Genomic DNA, 21,567 nt, shown 5'->3' on the forward strand with positions numbered 1-21,567 from the left:
CCAGCAGATCTGAGGGCAGAGAACAAGGAAGAGTAGGAGGCCCAAGGACAATGAAAGCTGGTATCAGCAATTCATTAAAGGATAATTTGTGAATTCTTTTCCCCACCATCCTCCTACCATAAAAACCAAACTGAAAACAGCTGGAAAAATGCAAAAGTCCAGTGATAAATGACACGTCCTGACCTGGCTCTGTCCTTAGCAAAGCTGAGGGCTGTCAGGCTGTGGCTCCCAGTTGCATCTTTCCTTTCACTAACAAAAGAACAGACACAGTTATGCTGCAATGAACCTAGAATAGCTTATTTAAAAATTCAAAATCTACAGGCTATTATCCACAATGCTTAAAAAAAGGACACAAATTGTTAAAAAAACCCCAAACAAACAGTCATTGAGAAGAAATCACAATAGATAAGTTTGAAAATGGAAAAAACCCAAACTGAAGTTGTGCAAATTCTACTAAAGTAACACTGCTGGCTGTCAGGATGTTGTCTTTACTATACACCCAAAGTGGGTAAACCTGGGAGATGTGTGAATTGCAGAGGGATTCAGCACAAGAAACCCCTTCCCAAAATTCATGACTTCAGAACAGACTTCATTCCCCACATAAAAAACAGCAACAAAAGAACTGCAAGGGGAGCCAAATTCTCATAGTCCTTGTGGTGTAATTCCAACAGAAGCATCCTTCTACTGTTTTTCTTTCTACCAAGAGCCAATTCAGAACAATTCTTGGAAACATAAACCACCCTATTACCCTTTACATTACAAGTGGTTGGGGTTTTTGTGTTTTGTTTTGTTTACTGTGAGACTGGATTACCTTTCCTTTTGCCTGCCAGAAATCAAAAATTAATCATTTCCATTACATGATTAATTTGACTCTGGAAAAAAAACCCCTCAAATGTGAATTTATAGGCTTCTACTCAGATGCAATAAACAAACTCTACATTTTCAAAATAACAACTACTAGTAGAAACCTTTATTAGATAGTCAGAGAACTCTGAAACAGACTGGTAGGTAGCTTGTTTCTGTTTAAAAAGGAGAATTCATGGTGGAATCTGCAAGCATATTTACGGTCACTAAACCACAATGTCAACGGAACAGTTACTACTTTTTCACAGACTTCAAAGCTCCAATATCAGAGTCATATTTTGGACAATGTTTCCTTGCTTTACAAAGATCATATTTTTGAAGATTAAAGAAAGACCAATCATCCAGGAAAGTAGGTGACGTCAAGGAAACCCCAATAAAGCAAGAATCAAAGTCTTAAGCATCAAACACACACATAAAGCACAGCTCCCTTTTTACAACCATTATGTTTTTCTCTGTGAGTAATTTCAGTGACCAAGAATGATTCCTGTCAAGGATGGAATTTTGATGGCCCCACACCTTTTCTCTCCTTAGGTTATCCTACCTTCTAATAAATTAGTTAATTGCCTGAAGATCAAAAGAGCTCCTGTATGTAAGGTCTGCTTTAGGCCATGTTATCAACACCACACAACGTCAACTACTTTGACCGAGACAGATACTAAAATCAATTATTGCCAAATGAGAACATGAAAGCTTGAAATTGTGCCTCTATCTTTTTAAAATGTCCATCTGAAGTGATATTATGAAACACCACACACTAACAGTGGTCCCTAACTGATAATTAGCAGATACCCAAAGTCAAACATCTCAGTGAGCTGTACCCAGGTGTTGGTGTTTTGTCATTCAGCTTCTCTGAGAAGGAGTCACAGGCATAGAAACACATGGGATGAAAACACTCAGTTCTGACCCAACAGTGCTTTCAGTTTTGTCTCATACACACACCCCCCTGACTGCCCCAAATATGTGTTTTTCACCAGGAATTAGGGCTAAACGTACCAAACTGATTTTTGGCTCAGCTCTGTGCCCCTGTCGGAGTCTGGCTCCCACACAGGACCAAGGTTTGCAAGCTCAGTGCTGCTCTGAACTTGCAGCTGTGTTGCCTTTCTTACAGGTCTGAGAGAAATAACACTGCTCCAGGCCGTGTGCCTGGGACAAGCTCCCCTCCAGGACTCCTGGGAAGGCCTAAACAACATCTCCAGAACATGTAGTACCTTTTACCTGGTTCATACACAGCTTTTGATACAACTCTTAAATACCAGTTTACCTGTTTTCTTAAGAATGCCTAAAAAGGTGAGTTATTTTCAAAATTAGTATAAAGTTAAAAGAAACTCAAAACTAGCTACAATCTATTTAACTCAAGCACAGCACCGCCAGAAGTTTCACACACACTATTTGGTGTTTCATGTTGTTTTTCCTTTCACTCTTTAAGGCAGTGGTTTCCACAGGTCAGTTCTCAGAACATAATGAAGCATGGTCCATGGCAATTCATGTTGCAACTCCATTTTTAATTTTGGGGAACTCCACTCCCCAACCTTTAGTGGTTTTGTTCAGGGCTCCAGAGTTCAGAGATCGAGTTGACAGGTTCTGTTCTGGCACAGAATACAGCTGGCACATTTTTCATTAGGACCTTGTTCTCAATTATGAGATGGTTCAAATTGTCCTTTTTTATTGTTTTGAATTTGCCTGTTATTCAAAGGTCATCAAGTTGGCAGGAACCTGAAAACAAAAATATAAATGATAGAAGAATTTACTGCAGGTAGTAGTTTCTTGCATTCAACTGTTTCACAGACTAGACACCTTGTTGAAATGCACATCATTCTGTCTTCAAAAAAAGGGAGAAGGAATGCAGCTATCATCCAGCAGGAAAAATATACTTAGAGGCGCAGAAACACCGGGTATAATAAAAATATTAAACTCCTGTGAGGGTTACCATTTTCTTACATGGTTGTAGAACTTCTTAATTTTGATGACATTTAAGATTTGTCATCAAAACAACCTTAACATGATTAATCTCAGCTCTGCTAGACAAGGAGAACCCTCTCACCTGAGCCCCAGCTAGAAAATTCTTGGCACACAGATCAGTGATTGATGTAGGCCCCTTGGTCTTTTTAAAACTAATAAAAAAAAAAAAGGCATGAACAATTCTTTGGTTTTTCCCATACCAAACCTGAATGCCTGTTGCAGCTATCACTCATGAAGAGATTAAAGCTAATGTTTGTAATATATTATTTTATATCCCCATTTTCCCTCCATCAGGAACCTGTCTGACACTAACACCTCTCATTTAGTCAGGTTATTGAAGAGCCACCACATTCCTGACAACTGTCAATAAATGGTGAGTTTGGGCAGATATGAATCAAGCATTTCTTGCTCTGCATTTACCATTTCCCTGTAGAAGCAAGAATGCTCAACTGGGCTAAAGCTGCACCATTAAAATCACAAATAGTATCTATTAAAATAGTTCTTACTGTTATTCAGCTATTACTATTAAACAGACTAGGTGTTTATATTCCATTGAAAACACATCTGAACATCCAATTTTTTTAAGGCAGTTACACTGTTAACAGTAATAAACAGTATTGCCAACCCTTACTGAACCAGAGCTGTCTTTAGAGGACAGTTGTCCACCACTTACTTGCAAACTCTTTGCCACTGTTTGCTACCTTCCCCACTTTCTCTAGCCAGGAACACAATTTCTCTCCTTTGCACTGTCTCAAATACCTCCACAGGAGCTTCTGCAACCCTTCTTACTTCTTAAGATCTCTCTCAGAGGCAGAATTGAACAAGAAAGCACAGAAGGATCAGGAAAAGCCTTTTTGTTTCCCCTTGAAATTCAGTAGGATTTCTGCTCTGGGAGCTCCATAAACAAATGTGCAAAGAGAAGAAAGAGTTCAGGGAGACAAAGTAACTTAAAAAGGATTTTGCTGATGAAAAAGGTCAGTAAGAATTTATACAACAACTGCATTTAATAGGGGTTGGAGTCTTATCTTCCTTTTTGATTAATAGAAAATGCTACTTTTGCTTTCAAAGACTGGAAAATGTACCAAGGGCTAAATTACTTTCTGTCCATTTTAGGAATACAAAATACATACACAGCAGAAAATGTGCATGCCCATGACCTGAAAAAAGGCACTTCAGGAGACTTATCTGGAATTGATATTGAATGCTGCAGTTCAAGGCTTTTTATATAATTGTGCAACAGCCTTTTTCAAAAAGGCAAGACAAAAATACTGCACTCAGATATTTTAGAGCATTCCTTGCATTTCCCCAATTGCTTTAAATAAGTCTCAAGGTAGCCCCAAATCTTTCCTCATTACTCCAGAAGCTCTGAGGACTTGTTTGCAAAGGGCCAAACAGAAAAGCCAAGGGAAATCCATCAGCACATGAAAGGGGTGGAGAGGCTGCTCAGGGAACACACAGAGCCCTCAGTGACAGCTTGGTCACCTCGAAGATCCATCACTTCTGAGCTCTTAAAAGCTCATTTAATTTAATTTAATTTCACTGCCTTGCTCTCACCTGTTGTCTGTTGCTTTGGCAGGCAGCACTCAGGTGTTTAAACCAGAGCATTGCATTCATTCTGTTTCCAGCTTGAAATTTATATGAATTTCCTAAGAAAGAGAAAAAAAAGAAATGATGAAGAAACATTAACAGTGCTCTTTTTTAAACACTTAAATCCTTCCCACATTCAAGTACTTCTAAATTGAAATATTATGAGAAGATTTATTAATAGATGGTCCATATAACTTTACACTTTGTCTGGAATAGGTGCAATTGCTCGACCAATTGAAGAAAAGTTTCAGCTTTCCTCTCTTCCTTTCCAACATTCTAGATTCCAACTAATGCCTGTCTCAACTAGGAAAGAACAAAATATCTCTCAAAACAGAAGTGGTTTTGTTCACTGCCATTACTGTAACTGCTTTATAATATCATGATTTTTTTTTAACAAGTGCAAGGTATCACTGAAATGCACCCTGGAAAGCTACATTTGAAAATATCAGAAAATCACTCCTAAATGTATTGATACATTTCAGACCAGGCTGGAGTTACACAGTGCTTGTTTGGGTTCAGGAAGGTCAAGTGTTACAAAAACATTTCAGATTGCTGTTGCAGAGTTTAAGCTGACAAGCATTCACAATTTATACTTCATATCAGCAGTGCTAGGAGAGATGTTTGGAAATAAAATGTATTAAGACCTGAAGCAGACAAAGCAATAAATAATTTTAAGCTCCTTTCTCAGAACTTCTAATAATGTTCTTTCTGCACAATTTGAAGTGCTGTGGAAAAGTAACATTTTCTTCAGAGTTTCAGCTGAAAGCAAGCACTGTGTTGGAGTAATGGAGATCCACAGGATTCTCCACATAACAGTCAAGATCTCTGAGGGTAATAGCACCACATTTGAACAGATGGTTTGGGTTTTGGTTTTCACTTGGAGAGAAGGGACTCTCAAGCAGCTAGTGTTAGCTGAATCTTTTTTTTAATCGTTACTTAGATTTCACACATGTGAAAATGCCTCTAAGTGTTCTAAATATATTTTAAAAGAATTTAGATGAATACTTCCAATTAAAATCACATCTGGGGTTGGTAGGAGTTTGGAGAGTTCTTACAACTCAATGAGGACTCTTAGTATTCTCCATGGGCTGTTGCTCCCATGCATTCTAAAGGAGATGATGACATGTTGGACAGCAGCTGAAACTGGAAGGATGTCACCTTTCACCTGCTGGTTTAGTGGCTGACAAATGACCTCAGCAAAGAAAATGTTTATTCTGTGCACTGCTCACCCTTCTCAGAATCAGTCAATAAGAAGAGATCTGGATGCTCAGGGTCATCTGCCATCATCACCATCCAGCCCACCACTGAGACACTCTTACTTGGTGTGGATTTGAACTGGAAACACAAACAGGGATGAAAATGGAATTAAAAAGGGAGGCCAGATCTGTCCAGAACCAGCACCCAGCAGGGCACTTCCTCTCAGTGTTAAAGACTGGGTAACTTCAAACAAAGCAGAGCACTTCACAAGATTAAGAAAATTAACAAAGGTTGTATGAAATTAGTGCAAACAGAACTTAAGACAATATACTCAAAACAAATTAAAAGGAATATCACAATCTGCAAAAGCTTGTTAGACATCTAATCTGCACTGCATGATTACAGCAGCATTCCTCACCACATTAGTTCACATTTCAATGTACAGTATGGTTCTAAAGCATCAAGGGATCAGGGACACCTTTCTCCAGACCAGGGTGCTCCAAGTCCTGTCCAACCTGGCCTTGGACACTTCCAGGGATGGGGCAGCCACAGCTGCTCTGGGTATCCTGTGCCAGGGCTTTACCACCTCATAGGGAGGAATTTCTCCCTAATATCCCACCTAACCCTGTGAAACCATTGTCTAGGTAAGATTATCTGTCTGGGACCTGCACAACTGGCTGCATTTTAAACCCTAGTTTAAAATCCATTTGAACTTGGAAAGAACAAATGTTAGAACAGAAATTGAAAGAAAAAGTATTTAAACCAAGTTCAAAATAGTTTAAGAGTCCAGGCTCTTTGTATACACACACTAAAGTATCTCAGAGAGGTGGACAGATGTGGTATGGCCTCAGAAGAGGAGCAGGTAAATGATAAAGCTCAATCAGATAAGATTTCATTACAGTGAGGGCTGTAACTCCTTTTCAAACAGAAACTGAAATTTCTTTGAGGAGGCAGTAAGTAGTATCAGTCTGAAGTAAAAATTATGGCTTTTTATCTGAAAGAAGTAATAAAGACAAGAAAAGAGAATAAAGTTAAGGATACAGCTCATAATTCTTTAAAAAAAAGGAAGTGTATATAAAAGATTTGTTATGGACTCACTGACAACACTGCCTCAAAAAGTATGATGACACAAAACTAAAAACGGACCTGTAAAATGCAAACTTCCAAGTAGTCCTAAAGCATTAATAGGTCTTTTTCACAGAGGTGGAAATTTGAGTCACAAAGCAGTTTTAATGGCTTATAGATCAAGATGTACCTTTTGAACAACACTTATTTCCAGAGTCTCATAGAAACAGCACATTGGGTTTCCTATCTTGGTTGTATATCCCAACAGGTATCCAGTGTGTGACACTGCCATGCAATCCAAAGTGCCAGAGCTCCTTCCCTTTTCTTTTCACTCCAAACCATCAGTTAATAATGGTGCTTCTCCATAAAATGAAAAGCTCCACACAAGGAAAGTGCTTCCTGCCAGCATCAATCCATCATCTCTAGAAACACATGTCAGCCTTCCATCCCTGTGCTCAGCTGGATTTGTATTCCATGTTTACACAGTCCCCAGGGCAGCTCATTCTCTGATGCACAGAGCCTTGCTAACAGCAAGTTTGCTTTGTTAACATGAAGGGAATGAAAGCTTCATTGTAATTTAATGTTCCTGGTTCCTATTTGCTTTTTGTAATACAGGCCACTGGAATGACTCTTATTATACACATGGAAAACTGCACAGCTCTGGCACTAGGCTTCACATAATTGATTTTTGCTGTTATTGTTGTTGTTCTGAGCTCAAAGGCTTTTACAAGTAAATCTTTGAATCAAAAACTCTGAATTAATATGTGAACAGACTTTTCACTCTAACATTTTGGCACCTACAAATCTCCTCCTCCACATCTCCTGTTGAGATTCTACAGATTTATAATATTCAAATAATTTTTTTGGTGGCCGATCATCCTTCCCAGAATGACATTTTTCACCAGGGTATTTTAGTGAAATGCCTGAGCCACAAATACCAAGTTTTCTACCCTACAAATAAATCCATCTAATTTTGATTATAGCATGCAATGGAAGACTTAGAACTAATGAGGGTTTGTGCTGAAGCATGAAGCATAAAAAGTCTCTGTTGCTTTTCAAGCACCTACAAACACAGAAAAATCTCTCATGCATGCTATGTTGTCACAGAAACTGGCAAGGCTCTCAGTCCAATCACTATAAACAGTTATTTTACAGGTGTATTTTTCAAGGTGCTTATTTGCCCTTTTCTAAATGTGCACAAGTGCTGCAGTCTTTCACAGAGGCTTCTCTGTGAGCTCCATTTCAGCATACAAGATAAAACCATTGTCCACACATTCCTCTCATATTGTGCTGAACTAAATTTCTGGGCTCTCAAGTTCACATACTTATTGACAGACAATTCTCCATTACTGTAGTAATAACTGAAACCTGTTCACTATTTAAACTCAATGCTGATGTTATGCTGTTAGTCTTAGGAGATGCAGCACACAATACTGGATGCACTCCTTGGCCTTTGACCACAGGCAGGAGAAGAGCTGGCTTGTCTCTGTCTAAAAGGGAGGGGATTTCTTGCCCCTTTTGCTGAAATTACTCTGGGATTTTTATGAGGTAATTTTCCAAAGAGCTGGCTATTATAAGCCTGGAAGAGCTTTGAGTGTCGATGCATTCCAAGCTGCCTGGAGCAATTGCAGCAGCAGAATGGTCAAAAGCATGCCTGTAATCAAGACACGTTTACCCTGAGAGCTGCAGCCAGGAAACTTTATATAGCAGACTGAGCCTTTTGTTGCCAGGGTTCCTTTCCATGTCACAGAGGGCTTGAGAAAGGAAGCAGAAAAGACAGATGTTTAAATGGCTCAAGAAGATGCTTGGAATATTTTGCTGAGGTAAATCTCCAATGTATTAAATTTTGAAAAAGAAACCTGCTCCAAAGTAGATGGCATCATCCTTTTTATCTGTAAGTAAAAAACCCCAAAGCCTAAAACTAGCCTTGGATCTCTTCATTTTGCAGAGTGAAACTCTTGGGAATATTACTGGACAGTATCTGGAGCATTTACTCATGCTCTAGCTATCTAGGGATGATTGACCATCTGCAGCTCATTCTCTCCTGATTAACTTTTCCTGAAAATGCAACCAAACGTGAACTGAAGCATGACCCTTGACAAGTCACCTCCACAGACTCCAGAACCAAAGCTGAGGCTCTGTACAATAAATCTGCAGTGAAATGGATGGAAACCTATGCCATCAACACAGGCAGAGCAGCTGTACAAGTTACTGACCACCTATTATTAGCCTGTTTAATGGACTGGAATCCAGCAACCAATCCCTCTGTCTCAACAGCAGTTACCAGGTTTCCCACTCTAATTTCAAAATAAAGGTCATGCTCTGTGATAATAACAACCTCTGAAGCAGAGGTTTGCTGTGACTACTCACTGCAAATTATTTGTTTAAATAAAAGACAACCCAAACTGTAGTAAACAGTTATTACAATAGATAAACCTCAACTGCACCTGGGAAACCAATTGGAGGCTGAGCTCCACAACAGGCTTGGCATCCACAAACAGAACAGAGCCTGTCTGCTACCCTAAAAAGCTGAAAGCAAGACATGAGCTGTGTACAGCCAATTCCAAGGCTGTGCTGGACAGTTCAGGCCAACTTCATAGAGCCAGCTATTAAAAAGGAATTAATGTTCTTCAGCAATCATTGCTTTCGACTACCACTCCTCTTCCTCTTCCTGGGAATTGCCTTGCTCAAACTCCTCTCATTCTCTGCAAGCCACGAGGCTGGTAGCCTCCAGATGGGAAATCCTGGACCCCAACACCTCCTCACCTCTGTTTGCAAACTTTCTCAGTGGTTTGCTGGAACAACAAACCACTTTTTTCACTCTTGAACAAAGAAACACAAGCACACAAGCAAGTGAGACAGATTTTGGCTTCTTAAGCCTCTCTTCACCAGCAGTTTAGATGTTGTAGGTGTCACAACATATCAGAGACTCAGAGAATATCAGAAGTCAATTCAAGAGGTTTAGAAAACAATCTCTGAAAGAGCGCTGTAAATGGATGTGACTGTATTTCCAGGCAAAGTAAAGGCTTTTACAGGAACAGGGACTCAGAAGGATCAGGTACCAGACTGTTTCCCTTTTTCTTTCATTTACTTTTGCTGAAGAAAGGGTAAGACTATTTAAATTATTGAAATTGTTATTCTGAAGGAAACAGGTAAAGAATGCAAAATTTATATACTTAATTTCCAATCAATATAATTCCTTGCTAACTAATTTTTTCAAATTCTCTAAACCTGCATGCTATTTAGATTGTTTCCAAATGCTAACACAGAAGAGTGAAAAAGCTTCTGAATAAATAGATACAAGTCTGGTAAAATCCTCCATAATTTTGTAAAGAACAGTGAACCAGAGAGACTTACAAATACACATTCTATTCCTAAAAGAAAACAAAATGCAATTTTGGCACAAAGCCCAAAGGAATCACAGCAGTAACAGGAACACAAAGTCTGACATTACCACAAAAATTTCTTTTCCATTTCTCAGTGTTTCCAGAAAAAATAGGCAACTAGCTGTGAGTGACATAATGCCAACAAAAGTTCTCTTCTGGTTCCTTCTTATTTTTTAATACTTTGCATTTCTACTCATAAGAGCTTACAAGTCTGCTCTTTCCTTTTAATGAGGTGGAATCCTTCCCTAAAGTTTTCACTGAAGCCAGAAACAAATGCATCCAAACACATACACTTCTCCCAAGACACCCAGAAGACAGAAGGATTGGCTAATGAACCTTCAGCCTGAAGGTTCAAATTAAGAAGGATCAGTTTCAATCTTACCTAAGCAAAGCTAGTAGGGGTGGATGGCCAAGAAACCACATAAATAGTTCTGAAAGTAATGAGCATTAGAATACTGTTTCCTAATGAACTTCCAATAAAAAGAAGGAAATAATCTCTTAGATTAAGAGAATTTTATACACAAACTTTCCACACAGCAACTTCAAATATGCAGGAGCATGCAAACCAGAAATGTTAAGCGTCAAATCTCCATGCTCTGCACATAAAAATGTTAGAATAAGAAAATAGCATTTTGTACCACAGTCCCCTTCACAAGGATCCCAAAAGCAGAACTCATTCTGCAAAATTCCAAAAGCTCTATGCAAAGCAAGTGTTCTACAGTGAGGGATGGCATAAATTAACCTGAAACACCTACCAAGGCAACCAAGTCATGATTCTGAGTAGTGAATGAACTCAGATTAGAGTATCTCAAATTTGACCCAGTTTCTTAAAAAAATCATTACAATTAACTAGGGACATCAAATAGGAACAATGCACATCTTAACATCCATACAGAAAATCCTCTTGCTCTTTCCCCACACAAACAAAGCATTTTTAGCTTCTTTCAGATCAAGTTGCAGCAAATAAAAGGAGTCCCAGCATCATCTGACACTGCAGCTCTCTGCTGAGCAGATGAAGTGTTTGGTACTTCACTGCAGCTAATGGCTTACAGGATTATACAGAAAAACCAAATGGTCTAATTTTACCACACAGACGAAATCAGTACATGTTTAATTGTTCTATCTTGTGACTGCTCAATTTTCCCTCATCAGTGCTTGTTTGGATTTCAAACCGTGACAAACTGCTGCAAGACTGAAATCATCCAAAGACAGAGCTTTGAAAATGGACAGACCAATGTCACAGTTCCTCTCCTGAAAGACCAGCAAAGTCAGAGACACATGGCAGATGCAAAGCAGATGTTCTTGGTGTAGCATACAAATGTAAATGATATTTCCCTGGGGTGTATCCATATGAGGTGACTGACTGACTGGGAGACAGGATAGTGCTGACTAGAAATCAGGCAAGGCATGAACTACTCTCAGAGTTTACATCAGGAAATCACATTTCAGTTTTGGCAGGTGATACTGGAACATGTCTGCTTTACATACATGTTTTCTCTCTGTAGCCTTCAGGGATTTTGCAGCGTAGTAGAAGAGTTGGGCTCCACACAGTGCTACCCAGTATTTTGTCCAAGATGCTACCTGCAGAGAAAACAAACAAACAAACCTAGAAGTGCAATGGGTAAGTGAAATGCTTCATAACACTGAGCTTTGAAAGAGGAGGCACCATCCTGCAAGAACATGAGAGCACTGACTGTCCAGCCAAGCATCAGCCATGTTTCCAAAGCTGCTGTTTGTTACTCATGCAGGCCTATGAATGCATGAAAACTCCAGAAAGCAGAAAGATCATGTGCCTTTCCTCTCTAATCTGACAAAAATGCTCTGCATCTTGCTCTATACTTCCTGCAATCCCTACAGAACACTTTGTGGAGTCAGAGTTCATCTGCCCCTTTCCTTTCCCATCTTAGGTGCTGCCATAAGGTATCCCCCATTGTCCTGAATATTTATTTTGATTTATAATTTATCATCAAGCATTTGCAATGTAATTGCTAAGGGTTATCATCTATTGATAGATTGCTGGGATTTACCTACTGTTAAGGAAGACAAAACATGACTCTCTCCATTTTAAAGTCATCAGTAAGTGTAGAAAATTTTATGCAGCATCCTCTTCTCTTCTATTTCCTAGATTATGTGTATAGCCTTACAAACTGACTAAATGCACCAAACAGAAGGATTGAAACTCTGGCAATGACCCTACATCTTAATCAGCAGGGCAGAGGAGATCACAGACACTTGAACTAGTTGCCCAATGGTCATTTTACTGTGTTTATAATTGGGCAAAGGAAGAAGGTGAGAAAATGAATTTATTAAAAAAAAAATCTTACTGTAGGTTTTTTGCCTTCTTTCAACAAAGTCTTCCTCCTGAGAACACCTTGAATAGTAACTGCTCCTGGATACAAATGAACAGCCAAATCTTCAGATTCTAGGGAGCTGAAAGGAGCATGTGAAGAGTTGTGTGAAAAAATATTTTTCCTAAAGTAATTTTCCAACCATTACCAAAAACTAATGCAAATACCTTCATTGTAATTTGAAAACATCAACTTTCTATTTATTTGACTTCATTGTGGAAAAAGACTTTGGCTGTTACAAGGAATTGCTGTTGTGGAATTAACACTCGCAAGCAAAAGTGATCAGAAAAATTAATTAGCCAAGCAGGTAATCCTTAATTAAAAAAAATTAAAACTTAAAACACGACTGAAAGACAAGAAAAATTAATTTTAAAAAGTAAACATTTGAAGTACATTGGTAAAGTTGCTGTACATGTTAAACCTCTCCTTCAGCCCTGGCAGGAAAGATTTGACTATTTTTTGGTTAGAAACACCAGAACCATTAGCACATCAAAAACAAAGCACAGCTCAAACATGCACAATCCTTAAAGTATCTGAAAGCAAGGAGAGTGGGAGGGAGCAGGAATAAAGAGTAGAAACCCAAACCACAGCTTTAAGGTGTTTTAATGCAACTGGTGCTCTACTGATCATCTGCCCTACAAAGGATTGGAGAGCAATGGGCTGAAACAAAGGCCAGGTACAGCACTGAGGAAAGAAAACTGAGCTTGATTAAAATTACAGAGCTGACTGGCTTCAAAAACATTTCCCATCAGAGAAAAGTTACACCAGGAATAATTTCAGTGAATGTCAATCAGAGCATGTAAATAAAGTGCTGAACCCAGCAGCTTTCTAGAAAAGCCAAGAGATTGAATAGCACCCAAAAATCATGGTGAAGGAAGCCAGGATTTGTTGTTTCATCCATCCTATGTCCAAAGTAAACTGGAAATGTGACAAACACTTTCACTGCAGCACCTACTGAGGATGATGATATGGAGACAATTTTGGACACTGACAGATGTGAACATGGGTTTAATTCAGTGAGACAATGCTTGCTTCTTAACATGACAGAGGTTTCACAGGTAATGGCAATTTCTTTCCCAACTACAGTGACACAGCTGGAGACAGAATCAGTATCCATAAGGAATCAGAACAATCAGTCATGTTACTCTGTCAGCTTGCAAATATTATGTGTACATAAATTGGGGGCAATTTGAATGTGTTACTCATTTTAGGCATCTCTCTGATTTCAGGGAAGCGGAGCAAAGAAATTCAAAACAGAACTGCCAGCAAAGAAAACATCTGGAATGTCATCCATTAGCACCAGGAGCAGCTTTGTTTCCCCATGAGAACTACCAGCACTGCTCCACAGTGGCAGGCAGTTCAAAAGCTACCCTGGCAAAACATCTTTAGCCTTGATAGAAAGATCCAATGGTTCAGAATTTGGATTTGCAGACTGGAATGAACAGTCCTTAGGCTGATATAGAGTAAGTCATTGAAGGGAAAAGTTTCAAGTCTGAAGAAAAAGGTCTCTACCTTTATTTTGACACACAAGTTAGAAAGGGAACATCAGAAAACACCCACTTAATTATTAAACCAAACCAAATCACCAACAGCAGAGGGAAGGTTTGACACCTCTGTGTGCAGTGGGATTGTACCTGCTGGCCTTCATGTGGCCTCGATGGCCATTTCGTGACACTCTTGTCCCCGGGCCGAGAGAATGGTACAACCTGTTCCTGTTGGATTCCATTATAAATTGGATGTGTTACAAATACCGTCATTCACACAAACAGCACCACTGCTACAACTGCACACAACTTTGCTCGTGTGCATATCACAAAGCCACTTCTTCCATGTACAAAAAAGCAAATAATTTTATTTAGAAAAAGGCATGCAGAAGTAAATAATATGGTTTTTCATTTCATCAGATCTTCTCTTTGTCAGAACTCACAATACTGAAGTGTTTTGCTGGCACTGAAGATTAACACATTTTTAGGGCAAAGTCTGCATTTAGCTTAGACTAAATAAATGTAAAGGAACCATATTGATAAAACTTGAAATCTGACTTTAGATGTTACTACAAAACCAGTTTCACTTCTATGAGTATGAAAACACAGAAGCTGTTGGGCTGCAAGGAACCACAAGCTCTGTCAAAATACACCTGACATTGCTTAAAATCCTGTTGTGCTCAGTAACATGGAAAACAGTTCAGCAATATTTCAATTTTCCAGTTCATCTACGCTGTACACTTGACCTGTAAGCTCCACATTTTAAATTCATTTACCTGATCCATCCTGTTATCCCTACTCAGTCACTGTGCCCCAGACCTGCCTTTAGAACACTGTTTTGCTTCACTGAACTTTATTTTTCTGAATCAGATCCTTTTAATTGACTGAATTCCATTTAAGTCAACATAAGCATTGCTGAGGCACTTTGTCCTCACATCCTTTTTCTATCCATTTTTCTAGCTGCTTGTATTCTGTTGAAAGACTGAAGATCAGCAATTCTTTGGGAGAAGGCAGTTAAGTACAAGCCTTATTATCAATATCAAAAAGATATTAATGAATCACCATCTACTAACCTGTTCCACAATTTGCCATTTTGTTTCTCAACACAGCAGATATCTTTGAACTTATGAATTTTTTTTCAGAGCACACTCAAGATACAGGCAAATAAAACAATAAAGAAAAATAAAGTAAAATGAGCTGCTTATTTTTGTATACATATGGCATGCAAATTAAGTATGTTTTCTTCTTACCTTTAAGCTTTAAGTTTTTTATTGCATAACAAGGAGGCTACCACTCTTGGAATCCTGCTATTTCAGGGAAATCTATTCAGAGACACTCAGGATGACAACCAGTGAGACTGAAGTGTCACTTAATACACTGCCCTTAACAGGATATAACTGTAAGGACTTGAAATTTTAGTCCTTCCAGTAATTTTGATTGGCCTTAAGGGACACTCCAATGCTGAAAACTCTTTCTCAAGTTTCAAACTAAGATTCTGTTGCATTTAAAAACAATCAGTGGCTTTAGTTTTCACCCCTTCTGCATTCCTCAGCTACAAGCAGAAAGGCCAGGAAAAACAAGAACACATTTTACATTTCCTTCTGTTACTTGGGGAATCTGTGTATGGAGGAATTGTTTTCATCCTCTTAAGGGCTACGATGCAGATTTAAGCCTTCCTACCCAAAGATGTTCCTAAAACACAGAGAAATACTGAATTCCTACTTTCACTGCATAGAAAACATTCATTAACACTGGATGTATCCCAGTTTTGCCAGAGTTGATAATTCCAGGCAACTAATGCCTCTCCCTCACTTAAATATTTCTATAAAGAATGGAAACCACTATGCTTCACTGTACAGACCAAAACCAGAGAGAGACATTCTCTAGTTGGCTTAAATTTTGACACTTGCATGTCAGTGTGTTACCTATTAAATTTTAAAACAAGCCTCATCATCTTATAAAGCAAGGAACAGACTCAAGGTTGCTGCAGATCTCTAGGAATTTCACACATGGTGTTGGGAATGTCTGTAAGGAATCCTATCCCTCTCCCTGGCAACAGGCATGAGAACTCACCCTGAAACACAAGAAATCTCCAACAGGGCTCCCAAAAGCTCTCTCAGGAGAGAGGGAAGTACAGAAGACAAGTGGAATTTGGAGGAGGAATCTTCTGTTTGACATGGAGCAAACATTTTAACTGGGGGAGCCTGGGGCTGCCAGCTCTCATTAGCACAGGAATGAAAAGTCCCTGCTTTGTCTCAGAAGTCCACACAACAATTCTGAAGAGTGTTATCATAAGTTTAAACCTAAATTTCAAAGTTTCTTATGCTGCTCTGGGTAATAACACTCAACTCACCATTTTTTCTAACTTAATGACTTTTTATCTTTGAGAAATAACTTGATACCAATACACAATTCCATAAGGCAGCAAGGAAGGGAAAGAAAGAAACCTTTTGAATGTTGTATGTGCTCTGTGATGCAGCTTGCAAGTGAAGAGATTGCCTTTCTGACCCCATTTGTGTTCTCTGCTCATGTGGAATGTTACCTGATGAAATTCTTTAGGGCCTTTCCTCATGTATGTACTCATATTTAAGGCATGAGGCATCCAGAAGTTCACCTTTGGCACAGAGAGATTTTCAAAGACTTCTTCCAAAATTAAGACAGAACTTTTAACTGCTTCAATAAGTTCAATCAGAATATGTTTGTGGTAACAGCTCCCAGCTAAAAAGACAATGTTTTTTGACAAAAATTCCTATGAAAAATGTAAAAGCATGGTAGAAAAGTCATCCATGGCAACTCTGAAACTGATGGATTACCTGAAACTGTGTTATAGAAGCAAGCAATGCACTGTACTGTGCATCTTACTCAGCTGTGGGAAGGTGAATATTGCCCCTTTTTCTATGTTAAACTACAGCTGTTTGTCTTTTTCCACACTCTCAAATACAACATGAGAATGGGCTGAAGTGGTCAATGCCACCTGAGCACTCCCAGGTGCTGGAAAAGGAACAACTTGTTAATTCTGGACCACAAAGTCAGACATGAGCAAGGGGCATTGTTGTGTAACAATGAAGGAAAAAGAGGTGACAATGTCAATGACAAGAGAGCAAAGGGACTATGAACAGATGGGTGTCTCAGGGAAAGTGAAAATGAAAATCAGAAACACAAACAGCACATGTGATATACACATATATAAAACCTTTGGGGTCTAATGGTTCCCTGGCTGAGCTCCTTCAAGGATATGTGCACTGAGTAAGCACCTAATTAGAGAAAAGTCCTAATAACCCCATTAGATAAAAGCCCCCTAATAACCATTAGTGAGCAGAAGGTGTTTCTATGCTGCTTTAAAAGATCCAGTGAATTTACTACAGATTTTTAGTGTTCTAACAGGCAGAAGATCTCTAGTTCAGTAAAAAAAAGCATCATTTTGAGGACTGAGTGAGAGACTCTAAGTAACAATGTGAATAGAAAAACACAAAACCACAATTTTTCTTACCTTTCAAATGCTGGCCAGGAAGTCTCTTCACTGAGTTCAGAACCATCACTGCTACCTAGAGAAATATAACAACAGATGATACATTATTTCTTCATCTACAAACCATGTCTGTCAATTGTATCTAAACAAATCAGAATATTTGAGATTCTGAATATCAGAATATTTAAGATGAAATGCAAAAAAATACTTCAGTAAAATACTACAAGGAAAACACTTTGTGATTTGCTTCAGGAATTTCACATACACTGAGATGGAGATTGAAGGGACAGGGTCTAGTTCCACATTAATAAGTTAAAGAAAAGTAGCACTAATAAATAGGAACCTTATTTTCAGAATATAAAGAACACCCTAAACACAGATTTGTCTGCATTTAGAAAAATAGGTCACTTATTTAAACAGTTTCTTATCAAGTCACACACAGTCATGACACAGAGGTGTAAATTCATTGTTAAATCTCCAGTATATAATTTGAGAAGCCTTAAACAATTTTTAAAGCTATCTCCCACTTACTCTATCAGATCACAAGAGTATTATTTCCTTCTGTGCTTTGTAAACTAATCCAGAAACATTTTATTTTAAACACTGAAAATAGAGGAAAATCCCAAAAGTCTGATGCATCCACTCATGGCAGTCCCATAAATAAGACAGTAACTTTACAATTCCACTAAATCCCATCAGTCTGAAAATAAGCATTTAAACATAGAGACAAGGTGGGTGCTATCTGTAATGTTAAAAATCAGTAAATAATTATCAATAGGGATGCTGTTAACAGGAATCAGCAGCTTTTATACACAATTCCAATCTGTGCCTTGCTGCTCTGCACCTTTCAGACCACCCTAGCTGCCCACAGGAGCTATTAGCCTTGTTGAACACTTCAAACCAACATTTTTGGCTCCAGATAATCCCAAAGCCTAAATATCAGTGCAATTCAATGTCAGTCAATGCTTGAAGCCACCTTTTGGCACACTAACTTGCCACCTTGTCTGGTCTGCTGCCTGAACACCCATATAAAAAGGGAAGCAATAAAATAATACAATTATTTTGAAACAAATAAGAAAACAAACAAAAAATCTGAATCAATGTTCCTTACTCAAAAGTTCCCTCAGAGAAACAGAGGCTGAAAATGGGAACCAGTTCCCTGTAAGTTTACACAGAAAATCAGCAGGGAAAAGCAGTGCCCTAAAAAATCATGTGTACAAAGTAGGTCTGGATCTTCACTGAGTAAACAGAGAGTAAAGATGGAGGCAATAAAGATTTACACACAGCAGGGGTAATTCCAGCCAAGAGCCATGAAAATCTCAGCATGGGCTGAAGTTCCCTCTGTGCAAAATTTAAGAGAAAATACAAGCCTTTATCTGCCAGCCAATTCAACTGAGATGCCTCTTCTGCAAACATTAGCTCAACATCCACATATTAACACCACCTCTGTGGGATACTAGATCATTTGGTCTCAGCTTATTCTGAATTTTTCCTAAAGGCAAACCTGATTCACACCAACTCTACAGGAAGAGCCATTTGTGTAGTGGAAGGAGCTATGAAATACAGAAGTGATGTTGCAGTGGGCTGTAAGCAGGGAGGTAAAATATTCAGCAGGTAACCTGCATTACTTTCTAGAAGTGCCTTTAAGTTTTTAGTGCTTCCATTTACAGATCAGTGATCCTTAAGCATTCAGCTGCAGGGAGGGTGACAGCAGCAGGTAGCTCTGGGCACAGAAGGGTAGCACAGTTACTCTGCTTGAGTTGCACTTCCTCTGAGCTGAGTAAGTGCTGGCACTTCAGGTGACCCTCTCAGACTGAATCTATCAGCAAACATTCAGGTGCCACAGGGCAGGTGAGCAAAGGAGGGGGCATAACAATAATCAGAAGTTTTGCTCAGCACAATTTACACCTGACCTGCAATGTGGAAAAGAGAATGTGTGGGTTGAGCTCCACATTGTCCCAGGTACTTCTCTACAGAAAGACTACCAGGTAAATCATGAACTATCCCAGAAAAAAAAGGAGTAACCAGAGGAGTAACCTGTCCAGGTGGAGCCTGCTCTTACAGCAGCAGTCTTTGCAAAGTCCTTACCATTTCCTGGAAGAAACAACTACCACTCAATACTTCCAGCAAATTCTACAATTCACATCACAGTGAAAAGCTCAGTGATTTATTCCATCCTAATGAAACCACAGCTGCATTCTCTGCAAGGCAAAACATGAAGTCTCTTCTAATTTATAAGTGGCATGGTTTGGGGATGAGGAGACAGAATCAGATGCAACAATTCAGAAACAACTTTAGGCAGGCATTTTGGGTAAGGCCTCCCAGCTGGCTGTCTTTGAGGAAGGCTGTTTGTGGTACCATCTCCCACAGTAAGACCTTAAGGTGCTGAAATCCTTTCAGCAGCTGGAATGACAATTAGGATGGTAGAGTTCAACCCCAACATGAAAATAGCTTCCCTTGTATATAATTGAAGTTTTCTTTGTGGTTACTTGGAGCAATCTTTTCTGCAAAATGGTGCAGCAATTTCTGTTAATTCATTCAGCCAGCACTGAAAGCATTAGGGAAACTTAGAATCTTATTTATTTTCTTACTACTGCTTAGATTTAGCTTTGTATTAGCAAGAAGCACATGACTAGAGCTCTACTTAATTTAGGCCCCTGTGACAGATCAATACAATTAAAACCCCCTAATAAGACAGCCTTATGAAGTTATTGTTTGCATTTAAAGCAGGCTGATACATTAAAATTCTACCTGAAATGACATTTTGATGGCAACTGTATCAGCTTTGCTAATAAAGTAATATTCAACTGCTGTGCTAAGTACACTACAGAAAGATTTAAAAGCTAGAGCTGCTTTGTAAAAATGCAAAGCAATCTAGATCAAGAGCTAAAATGTCACCTATCACAAAATTACAAAGTTCCTTTGTATCAGTATCAGTACAGCATGAGAAAACCTACAGGAATTTGGGGACTTTCGAAACCAGAGGTTTCACTTAAAAAGTTAAATATATACAGAAATTAACAATTACACTTAAAAGGAACATCAATTTGTAAAAAAATTGGACAAAACATCATAGCAATTGATTTAACATTGACATTGATGCCTGCAGGGGTTGTAAAAATTATAACAAAAACCTGGAAAAGGTTTAATTTTAGTGTTTGACTATTCCTCTAACACCCATATAAAAACATCTCTAACAGGATTTTTTAGATTCTAAAACCCTCTAGGAGATACTTTGCAAGACAAGTTCTGATACTGAAAAACACCCCTTTCCTGAAAAGCAAAACAAAATACCTGATATCCCTCCTTCCAAAACAAAACAGAGGTAAAAGGGACTGTTTTTAACTTAATAAAAGTTAGATGTCTAGCCAAGCTCTGTTTAAACATTAAGTGCACTATTTGAGTGTCACCTCAACTGGAAATATTTCATTCATTCAGTACTCTAAAAATATATCACCTTCTTAAATTCTTCCCAAGTATGTACTAAATATTTGAGTTTTTCCAACAACCTCAAGCAAGTTCTTCAGGTTAAACTTAATAACAAATCCTAGGTAGTATAAGCCCTTTCTGTTAGTTACAGTTCTAAACAAATTTTGGCTTTATGTAAGAAACCACTTAAAACACTATCTTCCTAGTTTTCTTCATTGCTAATAAATTTATGGTTCAGGATTGAAATAAAATAAAGTCTTTATGAAGGCTTTTTCTCTATCTTAGGAATAACAGCATTTGGCAAGATTGCTTTTTTGCTAACTGTGCTGGTGATTATCTGAGAAGGCTCAGGATTGTCTGCAGAGCCCCAGCACTGCAGCTCTGTTCAGATGTGAATTTTCTGCTCACATCTGCAGATGTGCACAGGCAGATGGATGTCTGTGAGATGTCTGTGCTCCAGGCACACAAACAGCATGAGGTTCCCAGTTATGGGATAGGGAATGCCTGTGCTATCCCATATCCACTCCCCTGGTCACGGCACCCACTCGCTGCCCCAAGTCTGGGGATATTGAACACTTAACACAGGCTTTCTTTATCCAGAAGTTAGTCCCCAAAGTTAAACAGGTGTTAATATAAACAAACCAACCCCAAAGAGTTTAAAAAGTCTTCAGACTAAAAATTCTTTCCCCTTCCCAAATCTGTCATCGACACTCTCCTGGCTCCGGTTACACTGCATTTCCAGAGCTGGGGATGGACCCAGCAGAGCTAAAATTCTACCA

The 21,567-nt window shown here is 38.7% G+C and overlaps 1 protein-coding gene across 2 annotated transcripts in view; it reads right to left on the minus strand.

The window, feature by feature from the left end:
• Nucleotides 1-955: 955 nt before the first annotated feature.
• Nucleotides 956-21,567, minus strand: part of RALGPS2 (Ral GEF with PH domain and SH3 binding motif 2) — a 109,708-nt gene continuing 89,096 nt past the window's right edge. For both annotated transcript variants that reach the window (XM_054285557.1, XM_054285558.1), the window contains exons 14-19: nt 17,381-17,435; nt 12,383-12,488; nt 11,547-11,639; nt 5,640-5,745; nt 4,378-4,469; nt 956-2,577 (exon numbers count right to left, since the gene is read on the minus strand). In XM_054285557.1, the coding sequence (XP_054141532.1) occupies nt 2,548-2,577; nt 4,378-4,469; nt 5,640-5,745; nt 11,547-11,639; nt 12,383-12,488; nt 17,381-17,435 (482 nt within the window). In that variant the 3' untranslated portion in view covers nt 956-2,547. The remainder of the gene's footprint in view (nt 2,578-4,377; nt 4,470-5,639; nt 5,746-11,546; nt 11,640-12,382; nt 12,489-17,380; nt 17,436-21,567) is intronic.

This window comes from Melozone crissalis, unplaced genomic scaffold, assembly GCF_028551555.1.
Source record: "Melozone crissalis strain CALT ecotype California unplaced genomic scaffold, PUWL_Pcris_2 ptg000045l_1, whole genome shotgun sequence".
Classification (NCBI taxonomy): domain Eukaryota; kingdom Metazoa; phylum Chordata; class Aves; order Passeriformes; family Passerellidae; genus Melozone; species Melozone crissalis.